General features: G+C 43.4%; 1 protein-coding gene across 6 annotated transcripts in view; it reads left to right on the forward strand.

Moving 5' to 3' along the window:
- The first annotated feature begins 723 nt into the window (after positions 1-723).
- Positions 724-20,496, forward strand: part of IL1RAP (interleukin 1 receptor accessory protein) — a 131,202-nt gene continuing 111,429 nt past the window's right edge. For 3 of the 6 annotated variants that reach the window (XR_011529140.1, XM_008540784.2, XM_008540788.2), the window contains exon 1: positions 724-939. Coding sequence is in view for 2 of the 6 variants with exons in the window: in XM_070582521.1 (XP_070438622.1) it covers positions 1,412-1,461 (50 nt within the window). In the remaining 4 variants the exon portion in view is untranslated. Of the gene's footprint in view, positions 940-985; positions 1,462-20,496 lie in introns of those variants that run through there. The other 3 variants (XR_011529139.1, XM_070582521.1, XM_070582524.1) reach the window with 1 other exon arrangement.

The following is a 20,496-nucleotide window of genomic DNA, read 5'->3' on the forward strand; positions in this document are numbered from 1 at the left end:
AGACTGTAATCTAGAGAGGGAGAAGGTAACTGGGGGGTCTTGCAGAAACCTGGAGAAATGGGAATGAATGAAAGGGAATAATTCTTTGGAGACTGTTTCCCTCTATAACTTCATTCATTCATTCACTCATTCAGTATACACATACTGCGTGCCTACTTTGTGCCAGGCACCAGTGGAAAATACACATTCAGTCCTGCCGTCATGACCAGTTGTTTCTTTCTATGACTGTCACTTACAGCGGAGCGAGAGCTCCGGACCTCCGTGATTGAGTTTCTTCCTGTCGCTCTCTGTGCTTCGCACAAGGTGGGCGCACAAATCCTGTAGCCTGAATTGATTCACGGCCTTGGGGCAGCACGATAGCTAAATATACAGAGCCAGAAGAAAAGGCAGGGTGGCATTGACCTTGACTGTGAGACCAGAATCCTGCAATGGGCGCACGGCTGCATCTCTGTTGTGTAGTGCGGCGCGTAGCTTCCTAGAGCGCCGGGCAGCGTGCCAAGCTGCAGGACCGGCACTGTCCTTTTCTTGCGCGCTCAAGGCGGCCCGGGTGGAGGCAGGCGAAGGGGCCGAGCGCAGCCTTGCGTCGGCCGGCAGGCTGGCCCCGCGCGGCTCCTCCTCGCCGCGGGTGGAGCTGCCCTCGGTGCCGCCCCGCGGCCGCCGCTCCGGGAAGCCCAGAGCGCGGGCGGGAGGAGGGCGAGCCAAGGCGGCGGGTGGAGCAGTGGCCGCGCGGCGCGACCAATCGCGCCGCGCCGGGGGAGGAGCCCCAAGGGGGGAAAAAGAAAGTGCGGCGGAAAGTAAGAGGCTCATTGGGGGAAGGCTGGCCGGATCGGGGACCCCAGGGCTCCGCTTTGGCCAGACGCAAGGAAAGAAGCTGTGCTGGGCTACTCTGCACCCATCCCGCCGCTTTCACTGCGCCGGCTCTGCTGCTTACCAGGAAAGGTGAGTCTCGCGCTGCCATTAGGGCTCGGAGGAATCACAGATCCACAGAATCTCCGGGTCCAAGGATTCTTAGAGATCGTCTTGTTCAACCCTCTTATTTTCCACAAGGGCAAACTGAGGCACAGAGGAAGGCAGCGGCTGGGGTAGATCACACAGCTGATTAGTCCTGTGGCCAGGACTCGAACCCAACTGTCCGGAGCCCCATCTTTGCTTTGTAGGGATGGAAGTAACGCAGTAGTGGGACGGCAGCGCGTCGCTGCTCCCAACTCCCCGCCCTTTAAGGGATCTACTGTGGTGTACCCCAGCCTTGGTTTCTCCAGAGCGCTGCCGTGAGCAGCGAGGATAGAAGGGGGCAGTGCGTCCCAGCATGCCCATTCCATATCGTGTCGCTTGCAGCCTGGAGCTGTGGCAGCCTGGGTAAAGGCTGCTTGCAGCTTCGCTCCCTCCTCCCCTGACCTGCTTTCTCAGAAAGATGCCCCTGCCGAGGGTGTCCGTCAGGCTCCTGGTGGACTCGGTGGAGAGGTGAGGGACCCTGGGCGCTGGTGACCTCGTGTGGTACCACAGTCCTCTCACTAGCCAGGGAGGGAGCGGAACTGGTGGTCCTGGGGGGGGGGGGGGGGATAGGATGTCCGTCGTTTAGGAATAGCTGACTAAACGGAGCCATAGCCCCTGTCACTTCTGAATACTGGGAGGGAAAAGGAAGCTGAGTTAAAGAGAAAAACCATCAACATAAAAGCAAACTTTTGCCGTTTCCTTTAAGAGCCAGATCCCAGCCTGTCTACCCTCCCTGGTTGTGAAATTGTGAAGCGTTTTGCTGCCCGGCTCCACAGATCCTCCGCCTGGCTGCCGGCGGAGGAGGAGGAGGGTTTCCCTGGTTTCGACTACAGCTCTGCCGCGTGTTAGCTCTGTGAACTTGGGCAAGTTATTCGGTCTTACTGATACTCGGTTTTTTTTTCCAGCTGCAAAATGGAGATTATAGCGGTCACAAGGAGCCCTTAGGGTTGTTCGGAGGTTGAAATGGGATAATTCAAATGACATGGGGTAGCGGCACCTGGCCAGTTGGGGATTAATGGCAACTATTGTAAATAGTGTTATATAGGAACCCCGGAGACAGTGGGTTTCAGAAAGGTGATTTCATGTTACCTTACAGTGACTTTTTGAAAAAACACCTGGAATGTTGTGGTGTTTTCTTCTTTGGGATCTCAACAGCTCTTTTATGGTATTTTCTGAATAACGTCTACCTGTGACTTAATCATAGATGCTTGACTTGGAATATAAAATTAATGTTTCTCAGTCATGCCAATATCTACTAGTTTTTAGGCCGAGCCTCAGGTCTGTGAAGCTGTGATCTGAGGCATCCTTTATTAGCAAAGAGGGTCTTGAATTTGATGAGAGAGAGGAAGACAAGAGATGTTAGAAGTTCCATCTATGTTCCAGACTATTTGGAGCCTTTTATTTCTGCTGCCTCAGGTCAGACAAGCAACTTTATACTTTTCAGCTACTATAGGAAAACAACAACAAAATTCTCGTGTATGCTTTTGGATTATGCAGTGATGCTGCTAAAGTCAGTCCCTTCGGGATGCAAACTTACCTTATTTAAACACAAACAGCCACATGTGCCCGCACCGGGCTTCCTTTATTGGTATTTTAAAATGAAATAATGTCCTTCATATACCCCCAGCTTGCTCAGGACAATTGATTTTATTCTGATTGACTTCATGCAATTATTTATTCTTATCTCCTGGCTATACTGTAAGTCCCTGAATTGAATGTCCAGCATTTATAGTTGGCTGCCTGCATCACAGAGCATCACATTTGCATGTGGCATTGATGAATATGTGGGAGGGGATGTGCTACATCCTGACAAAAGGGAAGAGTTTGGGGGTGCCCCCTTAGGTACCTCTGGCGCCAGGCATTTGCCAAGGATGGGATCACTTACTTTCATCAGCCTGTTCCGTGTGTATGCATTGTGATGAGCTGGCCAGGATACATCTGAACGCGTGCCTGAGAGACTGGGGACTTGTGGGGAAGAGGAAAATGTTCAAAATAAGGTCAGAACAAGGGGATGGAAGGGAGATTGAAAGCTGACTCCTTTTGATTCTGAGTCTTCAAAGAAAGGATACCCAGTTATACCTTTCCTCCTTATCCAGATTATTAGTTACCAAAACCATACATACATATACATAGAACTTTAAAATTTCCCAAGTGTATTCCATATATATCTTATCTCTCTAGTTATTTACAATAGCCCTGAGAAAAGGACATGGCAGGCGTATTAATGGTTGAAGGATAATATAATGATATGATAAAGTATGAAAAATCTGGTTTTGTGGTCAAATTCAAATTCCAGCTGTAATTCCTATGTAGCTGTGTAATACTAAGCAATTTATCTCACCATTTAGGGCTTCTGTTGTAATCACTTCTAAAATGGCCAAAAAACCAGAAAAAGTGCTTACCCCAAGGATTTCTGTGAGGATTACATTCTGTGGAATGATGTGAAGTCCGTGTAGTGAGCAGGTGCTCATTAAATGATCTCTCTTCTTAGCTGGTCTCAATTTATTGAGAAGGAAACTGAATGAAACTCAGAGAAACGAGAGGTTCCCAAGGGTCACGTGGTTAGTTACGTTTCAGCCCTGGGAATACAGTTCACACTTTCTGACTTCTAGTTGAGGACTTTTCCTGTCGCCCCTCCACACCCCTCCAATGGGATCTTTAAGCGTTTACTCAGTTGTTTGGTTGACCTTCTTTGGCTGGTGATTGCAAGTATCCTTTCTGTCCCAAAGAGGATATTGCCTTGCTAAGGGAACAATCTTTAAACACGCTCTTAGTGGGGCTGACTCTCAGGAGAGGAAATTTCAAAGTGGTGATCTCTAGGGCAGCCTTCCTACTCTCATGTGTTGATGTAATGCACCTTCAATTCCCAGGAGGAAGGGTACCATGAAGACCTAGAGTTTAGAATTATGTCATGTTTTTCTTCCTGCTCTGAGTAGTTTCTTCCCTCTGCCATTCTTGTGCAGGGTGATAAGAAGATTGAGGAACAAAAGCCGTGAGTGACCATAACATTTTTCGCTTCTTTCGCCAATTCCACGAGTAAAGGATGGAATATAGAGAGCAGTGTGCAGAGGCAGCATTTGCAGAAAAGACCACTACTTGCTGGCGGTGCCGATCACTGGTCTGGAGTTTCAGTCCTCCCTGTGGAAACTGATGGCTGCAGGCTTATGTAGGAAAATGAACAGGTCTGCTTCGTGCCCCGACATTGGGGCCATTTATCCACTGAGACTCCCCACAGGCCATCAGGTTTCCCTGCTTTGCAGCAAGCAGACAGGCTTGCAAATGCAGTTCTGGCAGAAACGTTTTGCTCCTTGCTTTTGGCATTTGGAAGCATATGTTTGCTTTTGCCAAAAGGTAGGTAGGTAGTGTCATCTTACCTGGCACACTTAGAAAAGCAGAAGGTCCCTGGAGGAAATCAGAGGAGGAGGCAGCAGAAAAAATAAAGGTTATCTCCAACATACACATAGTTTCATTTGTTGCTCAACTTTGTCAGGCTTTTGCTGGTGACACAGATGTAGGATCTGGTGAGTCACTGTCACCTTGCCAGTAAAATATTAAAGAGAGCCACCTACTGTGCTCTTTGCCCATTTTGGAAATTGTTCTGTGGGAGAATAAAAACCCCGAAGAACAGGAAGTTTACCGAACACTCGGTGTCTGATATTAATTCAGGTTAGCTACTCATTTGTTCAGGTTTTTTTTTTTTCTGCGTTTTTTGAAAGTGAAAATGCACAGTTTACACTGATGGGGTGGTTAGGAGGCCTCCCTGTAGCCTGACTTCATTCTGGCTATCTCTGGCAGCTGTGGCAGTGTGGTGTTTTAGAGTCTGGCGGGTGCCTGAGCCAAGTTATTGTACTGAGATGAGCCTCAGTCTCGTCAGCTGCTCAGGGGAGCAGGAATGCTGATGCCTGCCTAGAAGCTTGAGTCCCTGTCTCAGCCCCTTATTCACAGGAAGCATTTAATTAACATAAATTCTTTCTTCTGCTATCAATTCTTTCAATTTATTAGTCTGTTCCATTGTGAAAATCAAAATTTAATAGCTACCCTTTACTGAACTCCATCAAGGTTTTTACTAAGTGTTTTTACATATATCATCTCATTCAATCCTTGCAATAATCCTGTGTGTTTTTTGAGGCAGCTGAGGCTCAGACAGGTGAAGTAGCAGGACCTGTGTCACATTGCCCAAAGCAAATAGTGATGCTGAGACTCATCCATGCATTTCACTTTAGAGCCAGGGAAGATTTGAAACTAGGGGTGGCTCTGGACCAGAACTGAGGACTCAAACTAGGACCAGTGACCCACCCATCCCCATCCTGCCCTTCTCATCCTGGTCTTACCGTGCCTGTGACTGAGAAGTCTCTTTACCTTTGGGCCTAAAATGTGAAGGAGCTGGACTAGATGATCTCTAGAAGATTCTTCTGCTATGATACAGTGTGATTTTTCCTCTCAAATTTCTTTATATGTTGAAATTCTATCGCCATATCTCTTTGTAAAAGTCAAGGTTAAAATGGGAAAAGGGAATAAAGAGAAAATACTCTTATTGTTTTGTGCCAAGAGATCTATTTTCTGCTCAAACATAGGAGGGCAAGGGAAATCAGCATTCACTGGTGCATGTACTTCTGTCATTTCATTTAAGCATAAAAATAACTCTCAGATATATATTATTCTCTGCCTTTTACAGATGAGAGAACTGAGGCTCTGAGACACTTACAGACTTGTCCAAGGTTATCCCCTCAGTAAGCATTAGAACCAGTGTGTGCCTGGGCACAAAACCTCTTAGTGTACGATATCACGTTTACTAGATGCCACACCGTAAAATCTGAGGCCTGTATAACCAGACGCATAAATGTCCCCTCACACCACATCATCTCAGCTGCTATCTCCTTTTCTCTTTTCCTTCCCAAACATACTGCTCAAATCCTTTCTTGATTTTTCCCATCCATGGGACCCCTTTAAATGTCTATAACATCTTCTTTCTATCTCTATTGGGATTTTTTTTTTTTTACTGTAGGCCAGTAATTTGTTCCTTTGTGTTCTTGTCCGAGGCCCTGGTTAGCACCTAAGCTGCTGAGAGCACGGTTTACCCAGCCCCGTTCCTAGTGCGGTGGCTTGTATGTCAAGGGTGCCGAGGTCAGTGGATGATGGATTGTACTAGGCCCGGTAGGCCCAGCATTGGCTTTCCAGTTTTCTCCTACTTTATCATATCATTAATTATCTCCAAGTCTGTCTCTACAGACTAAGGTAACTTTAATTTCCTTTAATTTTGCGGTCACAAAATCAGACAGATGATAAGGAGTCACGGACTCTAAAAAGTTTGGACATCACTGGCCCATTGATGGCAAAAGACATTTTTGTCCTAATGATAAAGGGCATTTTGCAGCAAACACAGTGAGGGATGACACTGAAGTACATGCTTGCATATATTGACAGCAAGGCCAGTGTCAGGTGTTATAAATAAATTACCTGAAAGAAAGAAGGACGTTTCCAGGGAAGTGGGCAGCTGCAATGAGCTTCGATCTCAAGCTTTCTGAAAGCAGTGAAGAATTCTCATCAGTCCAACTATTATTTGACATAAGTGAACATAAGGACAGGTGACCTTTTATGTCTAGTTTATATCTAGGAGATGCCTGTGGTTTCTACCTGGCTGGCACATGAGTCTTTATGATTATACTGGCCTCCTCCTTTCCCAATCAATGCTAAAGGCAACAGAAAAGCGAACCAGTCATTTTATAAACTCTGATCTCTGACAGTGTTCTTTTCATAGATAGCACAGTTCCTTCAACCAGTTATGGTTAGATGCTGTGGTGACCTAAAATTGTAGCTGTGTAACCTTGTGGGCTTCAGCATCAGACCAATTTTCCTGGATTTGACTTTGGACAAGTTATTTGGTCCATCTATGCTTTATTGTCATCATCTATAGAAAGGGGATAAGAAAACCCATTTCATTTGGCTTTTGGTAGGTGTCAGTCATATGCCATAACATTCGTTAGGAGCCTGGTGCCTGGAGATTTTAACCTTGATTTTGATTAACAACTGCGATGATATTCACTCGCATGCCCAAATAGATATTGGATTAGAAAGTAGATGACTTAGGCTCAAATAATAACAATTTTTGTTTCTATAGAACTTTAAGCCCTCAAAATGCTTGTTATTATGTACATACATATATACATATAGTTTTTTCTTTTCCTTTTTTTTTAACAATACTCTGAGGTAATCAAGACAAATGTTGCCAACAACATTTTACATCCTGAGTCTGAGAGGCTAAATATTTGTTAAGGCCACACAGCCAGCAAATAATGGAGCTGGGACTTGGACCCTAGCTTTCTAACCCCAAGGTTAGGTTTTTTTCCCTTCAGCGATTCAGTCCAGCGGCCCTGGTACTGGTTAATTGTGTTTCTTTTTCTAAAAGTCCTTTTTCTCACTTCTAAAATGAGGAGTTTGGACAAGGTACTCTCCTGGGCCCTGTGTTCTAGGAATCTGTGCCTGTAGAGTGATGACTTAGGAGATACCATGAGAAGCTAAGAGTAGAACTGACTCTTCTCTCCACAGAGGCATCTGCATGTCATGGCGTGTGGAATATCGAAAGTCCCAGATACCCAGCAGCCTCCTTGGCCTCAGTGAGAGTCACAACTGAGTACTGCACGAGGAGTCAGATCCCAAAAGACACCTCTTATGTCTTTAAGGCTGTGATTCTGCCACACTCCATGACTTGCAAACTTTTCCTCTTAGGATCCGGGTTAGGGGATGGGCAGAGAAAAATAGACGGCTGGGTTAGGCATACTGACGTTTATTGTTTGGGAAATGAAAAGAGAGCCTTTTTATGTAAAGCAAGCTCTGTATCACTATCAATCACCGTAATCTTCTACAAAGAAATAATAGGGTAAAATATTTGGCTTTCATTTGGATTTTAGCATTATGAGTGCATATTTTCTGCTTTCTTCTTTCGAGCTAATTTAGCCTCCGTGGAAGAAGCTTGGCTCTCATTGAAATAAATATAGGAGTTCTTTCAACTTAGAGAAATGATGGACACCTGAGAGTGGTGATACTCACTAAATAGCACTTTTCCAGAAGATCAGACTTTGGTTTTCCAGTTACAGAGTGAGACAATGGCTGGGGGGTGGGGGTTGAATGGATAGAGTAGAGGAGTGAAAAGTTGGCTGGCTTTGGAGTCAGAGTTGGATTTGAATCCTAGATACTGCTTGCTTTACCTTTGTGGACTTAGTTTCCTCATCTGTGAAATGGTAATAAGCATGCTCTATCTCCTAGACAGATATACGTCTACATCTAAATCTGCTTCTGTACCTATATATTTATATATATTAGAGAGGTTAAAGTAAGATAAAATGTATTAAACACCTAGCACTTAATGCCTGGCACCTAAAAGGCCCTCAGTAAATATTCATTCCTCCCTCTTCATTCAGCATGCTGTTTACCCCACAGACTCAGCCATTTGATGATGAAACTCGCCTGGAGAGGGAGACTATCGAGTAGATCCCTCGGCTCGTCTAAAAGGAAATCTTTCCCAGTTTGGCAAACGATGGGGATGGTGGGGATAGGAAGTGAATGTGATATTTACCTTAAGTGTCTGGAAAGCTTTCATGTGGAGGAGGAATTAGACAGTGAGAAATTGTGGTGCATGGACCATCCACATCCGAATCATGTGGATGGCTTGTTAGAGAAATACGTATTGAGGGCTTCTGCACTCAAGTCTGAGAATCACGGGATTAGAATTTTCTATACCGAGAGGCAGTATATGGTAGGGATCTGGAGTCTTTTGACATAGGTTCAAATTCTGGCTCCATTTGTGTATTCCTGGGCAAATTATTTAACTTCTCTGTGTAAAATGAGATAAACATGATAAACAACTCATAGGGTTGTTGTGAGAACTAAAGTTAATCCATATGAAGTGCCCAGAACAGTGACTGGCACAAGTGCCCACACATTATTTCACTCAGTGTGTCAGCCCGTGTTTAAAATGCCTTGCAAGGCCTCCTATGATTTGCATTCTGCTTCCTCTCTCACCCAATCTCTCGGATAACTACATGGCGAACTCCTTCATCTCCTTGAAACCTTTGCTCAATCTCTTCTCAGTGAAGCTCTTTTGATTGCTTTATATAAAATGGCCTCTCCTCCTGCTTCCCATCTCTACCTGTGCCATTCCTAATCTCATGTATCCCGCTCTACATTTTCTTTTTAGCAGGTATCACCTTAGCAGCTTTCACATACTATTTAATTTATTTAGGCTGTCTATTGTTATTGTTTCGTTCACCCCCCCGCTAGAATGTAACGTCCACAAGGACGGGAATCTTTGTTTTGCTCTCTGCTGTATGGCGGGTGCTAGAATAGTATCTAGCAAATAGCAGCTGCCTAATTGTGAGTAAATGATGAATAAATAGATGTGTAGATAGATGTTAGTATTATTTATCCTCAAGGAGTGGAAAGAAATAAATAGAACTGGACAAGGAAACAAATTATATATATAATATTGAATAAAAAATTTGTTTTAGATACTTGCACACACATACACACACATAGACATTTGTTGTTAGTACCACTGAATTGATTCCAACTCCTAACGACCCAGTTTACAGCAGAGGAGAACCCTGCCTGGTCTTTTTGTGCCATCCTCTCACCTTCTGGTGCTGTATCAGACAATGTTCTGCTGCCATTCATAAGGTTTCATGGCCCGATTTTTCAGTAGTGGGTGGCCAGGACCTTATTCTTAGTCTGTCTTAGTCTGGAAGCTCCACTGAAACCTGTCCACCATGAGTGACACTGCTGGTATTTGAAATACTGGTGACATAGCTTTTAGCATCACAGCAACATGCAGCAGTGGGACAACAGACAGACAGACAGGTGCTGTGGTTCCCTGACCGGGAAACGAGCCCAGGCTATGGTGGTGAGAGAGTCGTACCTTAACCACTAGACCACCAGGACTGACTTATATAAATACACACATACACACACCTATATATACACTCATACACAAACATATATATGTGTGTATATATATTTAGAATATTGAAATAAAAATTTGTATGTATGTGTACATAAGTGTGTATATGTATGTGTGTGTATATATATATCTAGAAGTTGTCCAAAATGCCTTGGGAAGTAGAGGTGTTGAGGTAATTCCTTGCTGTTAGTATTGCTATAAGGATAGTTTGGGAGAGAGACCAAAAAAATTCGAGTAAGCAGACAAGTAAACAGAAGAAATGCAAGTGATTTCAGGATAAGAAATGAGAGGCTGAGATTAAAACAATGACAATAACAACAACGTTGGAGGGATGTGGAGGAGGTACAATTTTAAATGGGTAGTCAGGGATGGCACTTTTGAGAAGGTGAGATTTGAGCTAAAAAAAGAAAAACTCACTGAGAAGGAGCCAGGGGAGCTCTGAGGTCATGGTTGGTGGCAAGGGCCGGTGAGCGGGAGAGAGGGCTGGCAGTCAGGCTTTAAGGTAAGCTGGGGTTAGATCAGACTGGCCTTGAAGGCCATGGTGAGGAGTTTGGCTTTTATACAAAATGCAGCGGGAAGTCACTGAAAGGATTGAAGTAGGATGGTGACCAGGTTTGACATATTTGGAGCCTCGAACGGAGAGTGAAGGAAATAGAAGAACTTATTTATAAAATGAGGAGATAAACTGTTCTGATCTCATATAGGGCTCCTAAGAAGAGACGAGAAAGACAATTCAGTTTCATTGATGTGTCATTCATACCCTTTCTTTCTCATTAGAATGTCTCAAAACCAAAACAAAACAGATAAAATAGGCAAAAACGAGATTCCTTTGCTTTTTCTGGATGGTATCATTCTTATTTCCAAATGCACTAAGTAATGGATGGAAATGTATGCACTGTTGCTCAATTCAATTCAGCTGGAAATTTTACAGTTCTTGTGTAGGTGTTTTATGTAATCAGTCCCCCAAAACATTGGACCTAGAGCTGTTTCCTTATAAGATTTTAGATACCAGTTTCTGAAATCCGCTGTGCTGAAAGTGAGCATGTGAAAGGCAAATTCAATTCCATATAAGATCAGTTTCCTCTTTCTGGCTCTATAAGTCTAAATGGTGCCTAACTCTTCAAGAAGTAGAACTCCTCCGTCAAGTCTTTACTGACACACGCATATTTAGTTTCAAACACGCCTCTTAATAAGAGCTAAACATAACATGTGCCAGGCATCTTTCAAGTGCTTTACGAATATTAACTTCTTGAAACTTCAGAATAACTTTATGGGCAGGTACTATTATAATCACCATTTTACAGTATAGAAAACTGAGGCCCAACCTAACAGAGTGAGTGCCAGCGGTAGAGTCAGTATTTGGACTTGGGCAAGCTTAACTGGCTTATCTATACCATTCTGCTCTTTGATTGTAAGCAGTGACCCTGAATATTTTATTCTTCTCTATTTGTCCCACTTCTTGGTGCCTCATATGATGGAATAGTTCAATAAATGTATTGAATCAGTGAATGAATGGGTGACCTATTCTTCCAAGTCGTATCACTTCATTAGCATACAGTGGTAAAAAAGATGGTTTTACACTGAGACAACCTGGGCGGGGTAATGCTGCTTACTACCTCTGGGATGTGGTAAAATTACTTAATATCTCTAAACCTGTTTCCTCCTCTGTGTTCACCCGGGTAGAACTGTGGTTAGGATTAGGTGCGTATAGAAAGTGCCTAGCATAGCGCCTGCAGCAGAATTAGTGCTCAGTCCATTCGAGCTGTTCTATTATTTTTTGAACTAAAATAACCTCCCCAAACATGTTTACACTTACTCAGGCAGTTTTTCAATTGTGTCTTTTTTATTAACAACCCTTGAAAAATCAAAGCCAAAGATCCAGTCATATAATCAGTGATGTTAATGCTGTTCCAGGACCCATTCTGGCACATTGCCCTCAGCAGGGCCCTCCTGTAGATAGAAGGGCCAGTCCTGGGGACTGACTTGGGAGCAAAGGTGCTGTGGACTGCCCTGTCTCTCTCCTACAAGCGTCTGACATCCATGCAGGCAGCTCTTCTCACCCGGCACATACTTCTCCCCAGCCAGGCTTGGCTTACTGGAAAGTGATTTTGTATTCTAGTGATGGCCTCAGAGCCCTCTGGGTGACAAGGGAAAAACAGCAGAAGACTCCAATTTTGCCCCAGATAACACTTAATGAGGCTAATTTACAGAGCTTGCCGGAAGTTTAGGACCTCTTGCTAATCATCATCACTAATATTGATCCAGCGCTTCTTGTGTGCCAGGAGCTGTGCTGACTGCTTTATTTTCATTATCTCATTCAATCTTTATTGCAACCCTGCGTGAATTTTAAATTTTAGTTGTAAGCCAGGGGGCAAAAATAAAAAGTACCAGAGTTGCCTCTGTGTGTGTATTCGGGGGCTAGAATGATAAAATCCAAAAGTTCTTACGCGTGTTTTCCCACATTTTTCTTCCAAAGCAAGTTGTCCAGGGTTGCAGCACCTTTGAAGTCTCCAGGGACCCTCCCTGCAGTGAAGAGGTGTTTGGCAGAGAAATGAGGTAAAGGTTGTGTGGGGAAGGCAAGAGGCTTCATTCTAGTTGACAGTTTGTTTTGCCCTGGAAGAAGCTGGTAGCCATGAACTGGACTCCTATTTTGTTGGTTGCATTTGTTTGCTTCTTTATAAGAAACCAATTTGGTGCTGATTTACAATGACCTTTTTTCCTTTTCTTTCTTTTTTGCTTTATAGGCTATTTAAAAGGTGTAACTTTTATCCCCCCACATCCGCTAAATTTGATGATTTCCTTTGAGGAAAGGTCTACACAACACATGCGTGCACACACACACACGTGCACGTGAGAACAGTGCCTGAGTTATAGCTGACATCCACTATTTATGTGTTGAATGAATGCATGACAATATAAAAAACACTTTTTTTCCTGAGAATGGGAGCTGCTGTGGGGTTTTTCAGAAACAGTGAACTTTCAATATGCAGCTTTCTTTTTTAATTTTTGTTTAAAAATAATTTCAGAAGGAGATTATTCTAAAATATGTGGTGTTACTTAATCTTGTGATTCGAGACAGTTTATTGGAGGGGACTGTAATCCTTTGGAATTTATTGAGGTGAGATCATTTACGCATGTACTAAATGGCCCCAGACCGGTATACTTTTAAATTGGTGTAATCTGATTTTCATAAATTTTCTGTCCTCTCTCTCTCCTTCATTGTCTGGTCCTTGCTTTCAGCATGTCTTGCTCTAGCCGTTTTCTCTCCGTTCCCTGTTCAATTAGCTGTTTCTGCTTTACTGTAGACTAAGGAGCTGGCTCACGAGTTTTATTAGAGCCATGTGTATGATAAGAATAAACAACATTGACTTCGGAATAGAGAGGCTTCGCTAAGGGAAGAGAATGGAAAGGTAAAGTGGCTATAGAAATAGTCTGCATATACGTGAGGCTATACTACACCCAGCAGCATTGGGTTTCACCTACCTGTGTTATTAAAAGGGAATAGTAGCGTGGATAATTCACTTACTCCTTTGGACAATAAGCATTTTCTGAGAACCTTCAGTAGGTAAGACACTGGTGAGATAAGGAGATTAAAATGAAATCACATAAGCATTGCCCCTGAAGAATAAGAATTTGTAGATCATTATCAAAGATAAGGTATGCACAAAGGTTTATAATACAACTCGTATACTATTTGGAATAATGTAAGAGCATATTACATAATTTTTAAAAGATTGTGGTAAAACATTTTGGTTTCAAAGGGAGAGACAACTATGTCACTCAGGAAGGGTTTATGAGGAAGTGGTGTTTGAAGTGAGTATTGAAGTGATGGACAGGTTTTGGACATAGAGAGATTGGTAGGGAGGAGTGGTGTATGAGTTAGGGTCTGACCACGGGAGCAGATATGATATGGATTCATAATGTGGAGTATGTGCTTTATCATAGGGATTAGACCTGCAATTGTGGGAGGAGCTGGCAATTAAAGTCTCAAAAGGGGACAATTGAGAGATCAGAAAAAAAGTCACTAAGGACTCTACGAATGAGCTCGTGAAGGAGTCTGTGGAAGACTGTTGCCTCTGCCTATGGTAGGCAGGCAGTCAGGAAGGAACGCCGGACGTGAAGTGGAAAAGAGCAGTTGGACCCCATGAGGACAAACTGCAACCCTTATCCATCTCTTACGGTACCTAACCCCAATGATGTGGGTGGCCTGCAGAAGGTGCCGGTGCGCTTAGCCATGGAGCTTCACACCAGCCTGGCCTGGGACTTGGAGAAGTTGAAGGGGGAGATCTGTCAGGAGCTGAAGGAGCAGAGGGCATGGCTGCTGCCCCCACCTAGGAGGTGAGCCACCAGATCAGCAAACACATGCGTGAGACCCAGTAGTACCCAGGCCCCTAGTTGGAGCCTCCCAAAGCAACAGCTACGACTTCACTTCTCCCATCCAAATCTTATGCACATTTCCCTGTGACCAGGCCTAACTAGGAACCGTACAGAGAAGGAGATTCTGGAAAACCTAATTCCTGTTGAACTAAATTGACTCAGTTAAAAACTACAAGCGATACTGCAGATAAAGAGAATAGGATGAAAACATAAAGTGAAGGAGGAAAGTGGTCACCTTGCTTGGGGAGAGCCCACTTCTACTGGGAGATGGTATATGAGCACTGGGGTCATTGAAAATAAGACTTAAAAAAGATCGGCAAAAGCCCTACTGTTGAGGATCTTAAATACCCTGTTGAGGAATTTGTGCTTAATCTTTTAAGTCAAGGAGAAGCACTGAATATTCTTGAGCAAGGGAGGGGCATTATTGGATCTGTGTTTTAGACAGATCTGCCATTGAATGTCAAAGCATTGGAGCTTAGGTGGGGCAATTAAATGAGCATCCTATTATAATAATCCAGGCAAGAAAATTTGGTGACTCAGAGAGAGGTGACTCAGAGTCATAATAAGAGGTTGTTCAGGACCATCCTAGGAATTAAAAATGTTAGTGTACGTTGCAATCCAAGGTGGTGTGACCTTTGGCTAATATTGTTGACTATACTGTCCTTATGGCATACCTAGATAACCATTCTTTAAAAGTCCCTGATGATTCTGCCTCCAGTATGTGAAGAGACAGAGAAAGTGTATATGTAATTGGAGCATCAACTGGAATGAAATTGGCTTATGTGACCACGTCAGTATCATTTTGAGAGGAAGATCGTATAAAAATAAGTATTACTTATTTCACTTAGTAAAATAATGCCTTTTTAGCTTTACTGAGCAGTAATGGGAGTATTACCTTATGCTTGGGAATTTTTGTCCAAGTACCTAACAATTTGCAAAGTACTTCCATGTCCATTATCTCATTTGGTTTGACAACAACTCTGCAAGGTCAGTTTGGTCTGCATTAGTATAAATGAGAAAACTGAAGCTCAGAGGTTGTGATAACCACCGAGTGACCACTTAGCTCTTGATTCAAGAGCACGCACTGCAGTTCCATAGATTCAATGGGTACCTTTCCAGCGCCGGTCTCTCCATTTCACTCTATGCACCACTGCCTGATAACCTTCTTGGGACACATCTCTGGCTCTGCTGTGTCCCTGTTCTAAATCTGTCCATAATTTTTGGACTTCATTACCTTTAAGGTGTCTTTCCACCCAGAAAGCAGGCTCCTTGTAACCCAGATGTTACAGTTCCAGCTGACTGATTCCTCACCTTGCAGGATTTTTACTGTCTTCTATCAAAGCACAGAGCACCAAACACAGGATCAAAAGGAAAGCCTTCTTTACAAAAGCATACCTGAGCAGGTACCTTAGCATCCCCAGGAGATCCACATATCTTTGAATTAGGTCATCCCATAAGTCTTCCCTGTCAGGGCTTCCAAGCACATACTCCTGAATGTTTAAAAACAGTGTTTCCTGGCTTCCTCCTTGTCAAAACACAGCAGAACTCATTCACTCGTCTTGACTTATTTAAAACACACTTACACCTAGTGCTGTATCACTTGAGATTTCAACAGCCAACAGCAAGTGAATACAAAACCTATAACCTCCATTCAGTGCACCCCTTCAGTGTTTCATCCTCTTAGACGGATCCCTAGGGCATATGAAATTGGGGTAACAACCTCAGGTTCTGCACTTTGGGGTGTCTAGGAGTATTGCAGTTATTGATGTGAAGACGTGGCTCAGGGGAGTAGGAGGAGGCAGATAGAAATCAAGCTTTTGGGGTTGGCCCTGCGGCCGAGTGGTTAAGTTTGCGTGCTCCACTTCAGTGGCCCAGAGTTTCGGATCCTGGATGCGGACATGGCACCACTCATCAGGCCATGCTGAGGTGGCGTCCCATGTGGCACAACCAGAAGGACCACAACTAGAATATACAACTATCTACTGGGAAGCTTTGGAGAGAAGAAGAAGAAAAAAGAAGATTGGCAACAGATGTCAGCTCAGGTGCCAATCTTTAAAAAAAAAATAGAAATCAGGATTCCCCAGCTACCGTTAAATGGAGTACTTGTGATGGTTCTCTGAGAATTCTGGGTTGTTAAGATCAAAATGGCTAAACTCCTGGCTTTGCAAATAGGCCAGAGAGAGATGTGCCTGGTTTAGAGTCAGCTGAACTTGTCTATGACTGGCCTTCCAAGTTCTAGTACAGTGTTGTACTTCCTACTGTAACGAGATGCTTCCCTTGCTTTGGTTCTCCCACAGGAGAACTGGCTTCATGTCTGCCCACCAGATATATGGGTTTTCTGCTTCCTTGTATTTGCTACAGTATGTAGGGAAAAGTTTGGTAGAATCAAAAGCTAGACTTCTAGTAATAAGAAAAAAATATAGGTAACAAATTTGAGTGCTTACTATGTGTCTGGTGCTTTATAAAATTATCTCATGTAGTCCTCATGCCTGACTCAAGGAAATGCTTTACTGACCCATCCATCAGTAAGGAAACTGAGAGCCAGCATGGTTAAGAAGCTTGCACAGCTACAGAGGAGGTGGCTCCAGGTCTGTGTGACTCCAAACCTATGCCGAAACCTTGAGCTTTGCTTCCATGTGCTGAGGCGTGCGTGCCCTCTATCCCACAGCCCCATCCGATTTGCTTACACGTACGTGAGCATCTTGTAATAGATGTTTAAACGCTACGCTGATCTGTCCAACAATTCCCTAGAAACCAAGCTTGGGTGAGCTACCCCATTGGTCATTGGAGTTTCTGGCCTTTTATTGCTTTCTTTTCTCCCTTTTTCAATTTCCTTTTAAGCCCAGACAGTATTGGAAGTACCTTAATCGATTGATGCCAGTTCTTCCTGTTTTAATGGCATTTTCGTTTCCTCAGTGTGCTTTTCTCACTTTGAGCTTTGGAAAGGAGAGTAGGGGAAGAAGTGATTCCCAAAGGCCCTAGTCTCCTATTTTATTTTATTGTTTATTTTGTTGAAGTCACAGTGGTTTATGACGTTATGTAAATTTCAGGTGTACGTCATTATATTTCAGCTTCTGTATAGACTGTATGTTGTTTACCACCAAAAGTCTAGTTTCCATCCATCACCATACATTTGTGCCCCTTTACCTCTTTTGCCCTCCTCATCCCCCTTCCCCTCTGGTAACCACCAATCTGTTCTCTCCGTATCTATGTGTGTGTTTGTTTATCCTCCACGTATGAGTGAAATCCTATGGTGTTTGTTGAACTAGTATCCCATTTTTGAAAGGGAGATCTATGGAGACAGGGAAATGCTGCTTTCAAGTACTGGAGCCACTGGATTAGATGCCCGAAGGTGTCTGTAGAAGAGAGAGGCATCTGCCTGATGTGGCTCCAGAGACCTCAACCGGGACAACTGAACCCAGTTCCAGAGTCCAGTTCAACATAATGAGACACTTATCAATGTTTGGGCCATATAAAAAGTGAATTGGTAATGAGCTCACCATCGCTAGAGATATTTAAAGAGGGCCTCGACATCCACTTGGCAAGGATGTTACAGGGAGATTTGAATACTGGAAAAAGAAGTTTGACTCAAAATGACATTTGAGGGCTTTTCCGGCCTTGAGATTCTGTCTTGAATTCCCTTAGAAACTTTATATTGGGAATAAAGGTTTCCCCTTGTTATAATTAACACCAACTAGTGATGTCGCCTCCTCTCTCCCCCCTGTGCTTCCCCGACTGAACAACTACTCGATTTAAGAAGGGGACTTAGGATGAGGAAGGATGTGGTTCCTTCTCACTTGGCAGCCCTCGGTGTCAGAATGGAAGACTTGTGTCTGGGCCTGGCACGGATCCGTCAGGCCCTCCCACCAGCCCAGTGGTGTCTGTGACTAGAGCACGTGGGAGGTGCTCATCCGTGTAGAAAAATTTCCCACTGGCTGCCAGCTCTGGATTTTTTTTTTCTTTTAATTACTAATGAATGCAGTCTTGCCCAGGGCCGACCTCTTGGAGGAATGAAGACACACCCTAAAACAAGTCTGAGTCAGACCAGACAAGCATCCCCCGAAAAATATTCCCTCTGCAGTTGGCAGCATATGAGAAAGTGTCTTTGAGAGCTGTTTCTTTTTTGCCGATTCAAAGGAGAGCCGCTTGCAGGCCAGGATGTCAGGAGTGCAAGGCTCCATTTTTTTCTATTTTCTCTCTCTTTTTTAAATTAGTTTACTACTAATCTGAAAGCTGTGCTGTTCAAAAATGATAATCCTTTGATTTAGTGTCAGCATTGAGACTGTTCCTTGGTTCTTGAAGGAAGGAGTGTTACAGTGATTGAAAGTGTCCGGCAGTTGATCAAGAGCTTTGATAGGAAAGAATAAAAAGAAAGATAGCAAAACTGACAGTAGGTCGTTCCCACCAGTGCTGCAACGAAGAATGGACAATGCTTTTCAATTAAATATGGTGATCTTTCCCCTTAGGACTCAAAAAGACTATACCAATCTCCAACTCAGTTTAATTTTTTTTTTAAATGAAATGTTATAGCTAAGTACGCTTTGGTCAAATCTGTCATGTTTGTATATTTCACACTATGAAGTCCTATCCCTTACAGAGAAGCTTCAGGAGCTCACAGCTATCTGAAGTCAGGCTAACCCCGCTGTCCCCAGGAAGTAAACATGTTAAAAGCTTCATAGCTGCAAGGACTCCTTAGGGATCCGGTTCAACACTGCCTGGAGGTACTTTGTCCAAGATTTCCCATGTACACCGTAAATCCTCACAAAGTTGTGGAAAGAGAGCAGCAGCCGTTCATTGCTCCTGGGTCCAAGTAGCTGTCTTCCTTTGACACAGGACCATTGCTTGTTTAGACTTGACTCTTTCCCAGTATATAGATGTTGCGTTATTTTTAGGAGACAGATATATTTCCTAGTAGTTTTTCAGAGTTCAGAGGCAGCATGGCTTCATCAGAGAAAGGCTTGGACAGGGAATCAAAAGCCATCTTTTCACGTTTTCACAAGCGAGCCATTGAACTCATGAAAGTCACCTCTCTTTTCGGGCCTCCCAAATAGCATCCCAAATAACATTATTTGACTTCCAAGGCCCTTACTGATTTTCTAGAGGTCATCTTGATAACAAGATGGATAAAGGAGGAGAGAATAAAAACTGCCAAGTGGAGGATAGGGCTTAGGAAAATAAGTCCTCTATTTTAAATAGGACTCAGAAAGCCTTTATTGCAACAAGCCTTTGTTGCAAATATGTGAAACTTTAACTATATTGCATACTATGGGGTATTCATCTTTCCCCTATTGGTCTCATTTCTACTTGCTAAGACCTGACTAGAAACATGAATCATAGCCATGAGGAAGCTTAGAGATCATCATGTTCAGTTCACTCTCTTTACACATAACAACCCCGAGGCCCTTGTCCAGAGTTACACCGAGCCTTGAACTCAAGTCTCCTGCCTCCTTGTGCAATTTGCTTTCAAATGCATTGCTTAGTCTGTTTATTTAGCAATGATGAGTCTTTAGAAAAAGAATCAGGCCAGATTCTCAAAGTTGTTTGATTGTAAACAATAGAGTTTGATGACCAGAAAAACATGCTAGGAAGGAGATTTTCTTAATACATATATGATTTATTTTCCCCATGGTAAGTGTGTTGGACTTAAATTCCCTTTTGTGTAGCTCTGTTCCTGTCCAACACAAAATGCCTTTCTTTCTCGTAGGCTTTAGAAGGTCCACCTTCTCCAAGGAAAACTGTGCCTTCTAACTAACTGTCAGGTCCCCACCAGGGCCACTGACCTTCACATTTCTGATCACAGTATTTCTTAAGGTAAAACCTCAACTCTCTGAAAATACTCAGTGATAGCTGCTTTCTAGGTCATAGAACATTATGAAAGTTAAAGTTTCAGTTCCTAATTACTAATTTTGTATTTGTCGGGTAGCCACAAACCCAGTAGCGTTAACAGTCACTGTTCCTGGATTATAGCTTTGCTTAGTTCCAACAACCAACTGATTTTGGATCAATCATGTTATCTTTATGTCTTTGTTTTTCTGTCTATTAAGTGAGTTGGTTGTCCCAAGGCTTCCTCAGGTTTTCTATGGTGAAAGATCTTGTTGTAACCATTTTAACAGTATGTCTTTCTAAAGTGTGTTCCATACCGCGCAGCTGTCTTATAGTGAGTGTCCTGAGAA

Source organism: Equus przewalskii, chromosome 18, assembly GCF_037783145.1.
Source record: "Equus przewalskii isolate Varuska chromosome 18, EquPr2, whole genome shotgun sequence".
In the NCBI taxonomy this organism is placed as follows: Eukaryota; Metazoa; Chordata; class Mammalia; order Perissodactyla; family Equidae; genus Equus; species Equus przewalskii.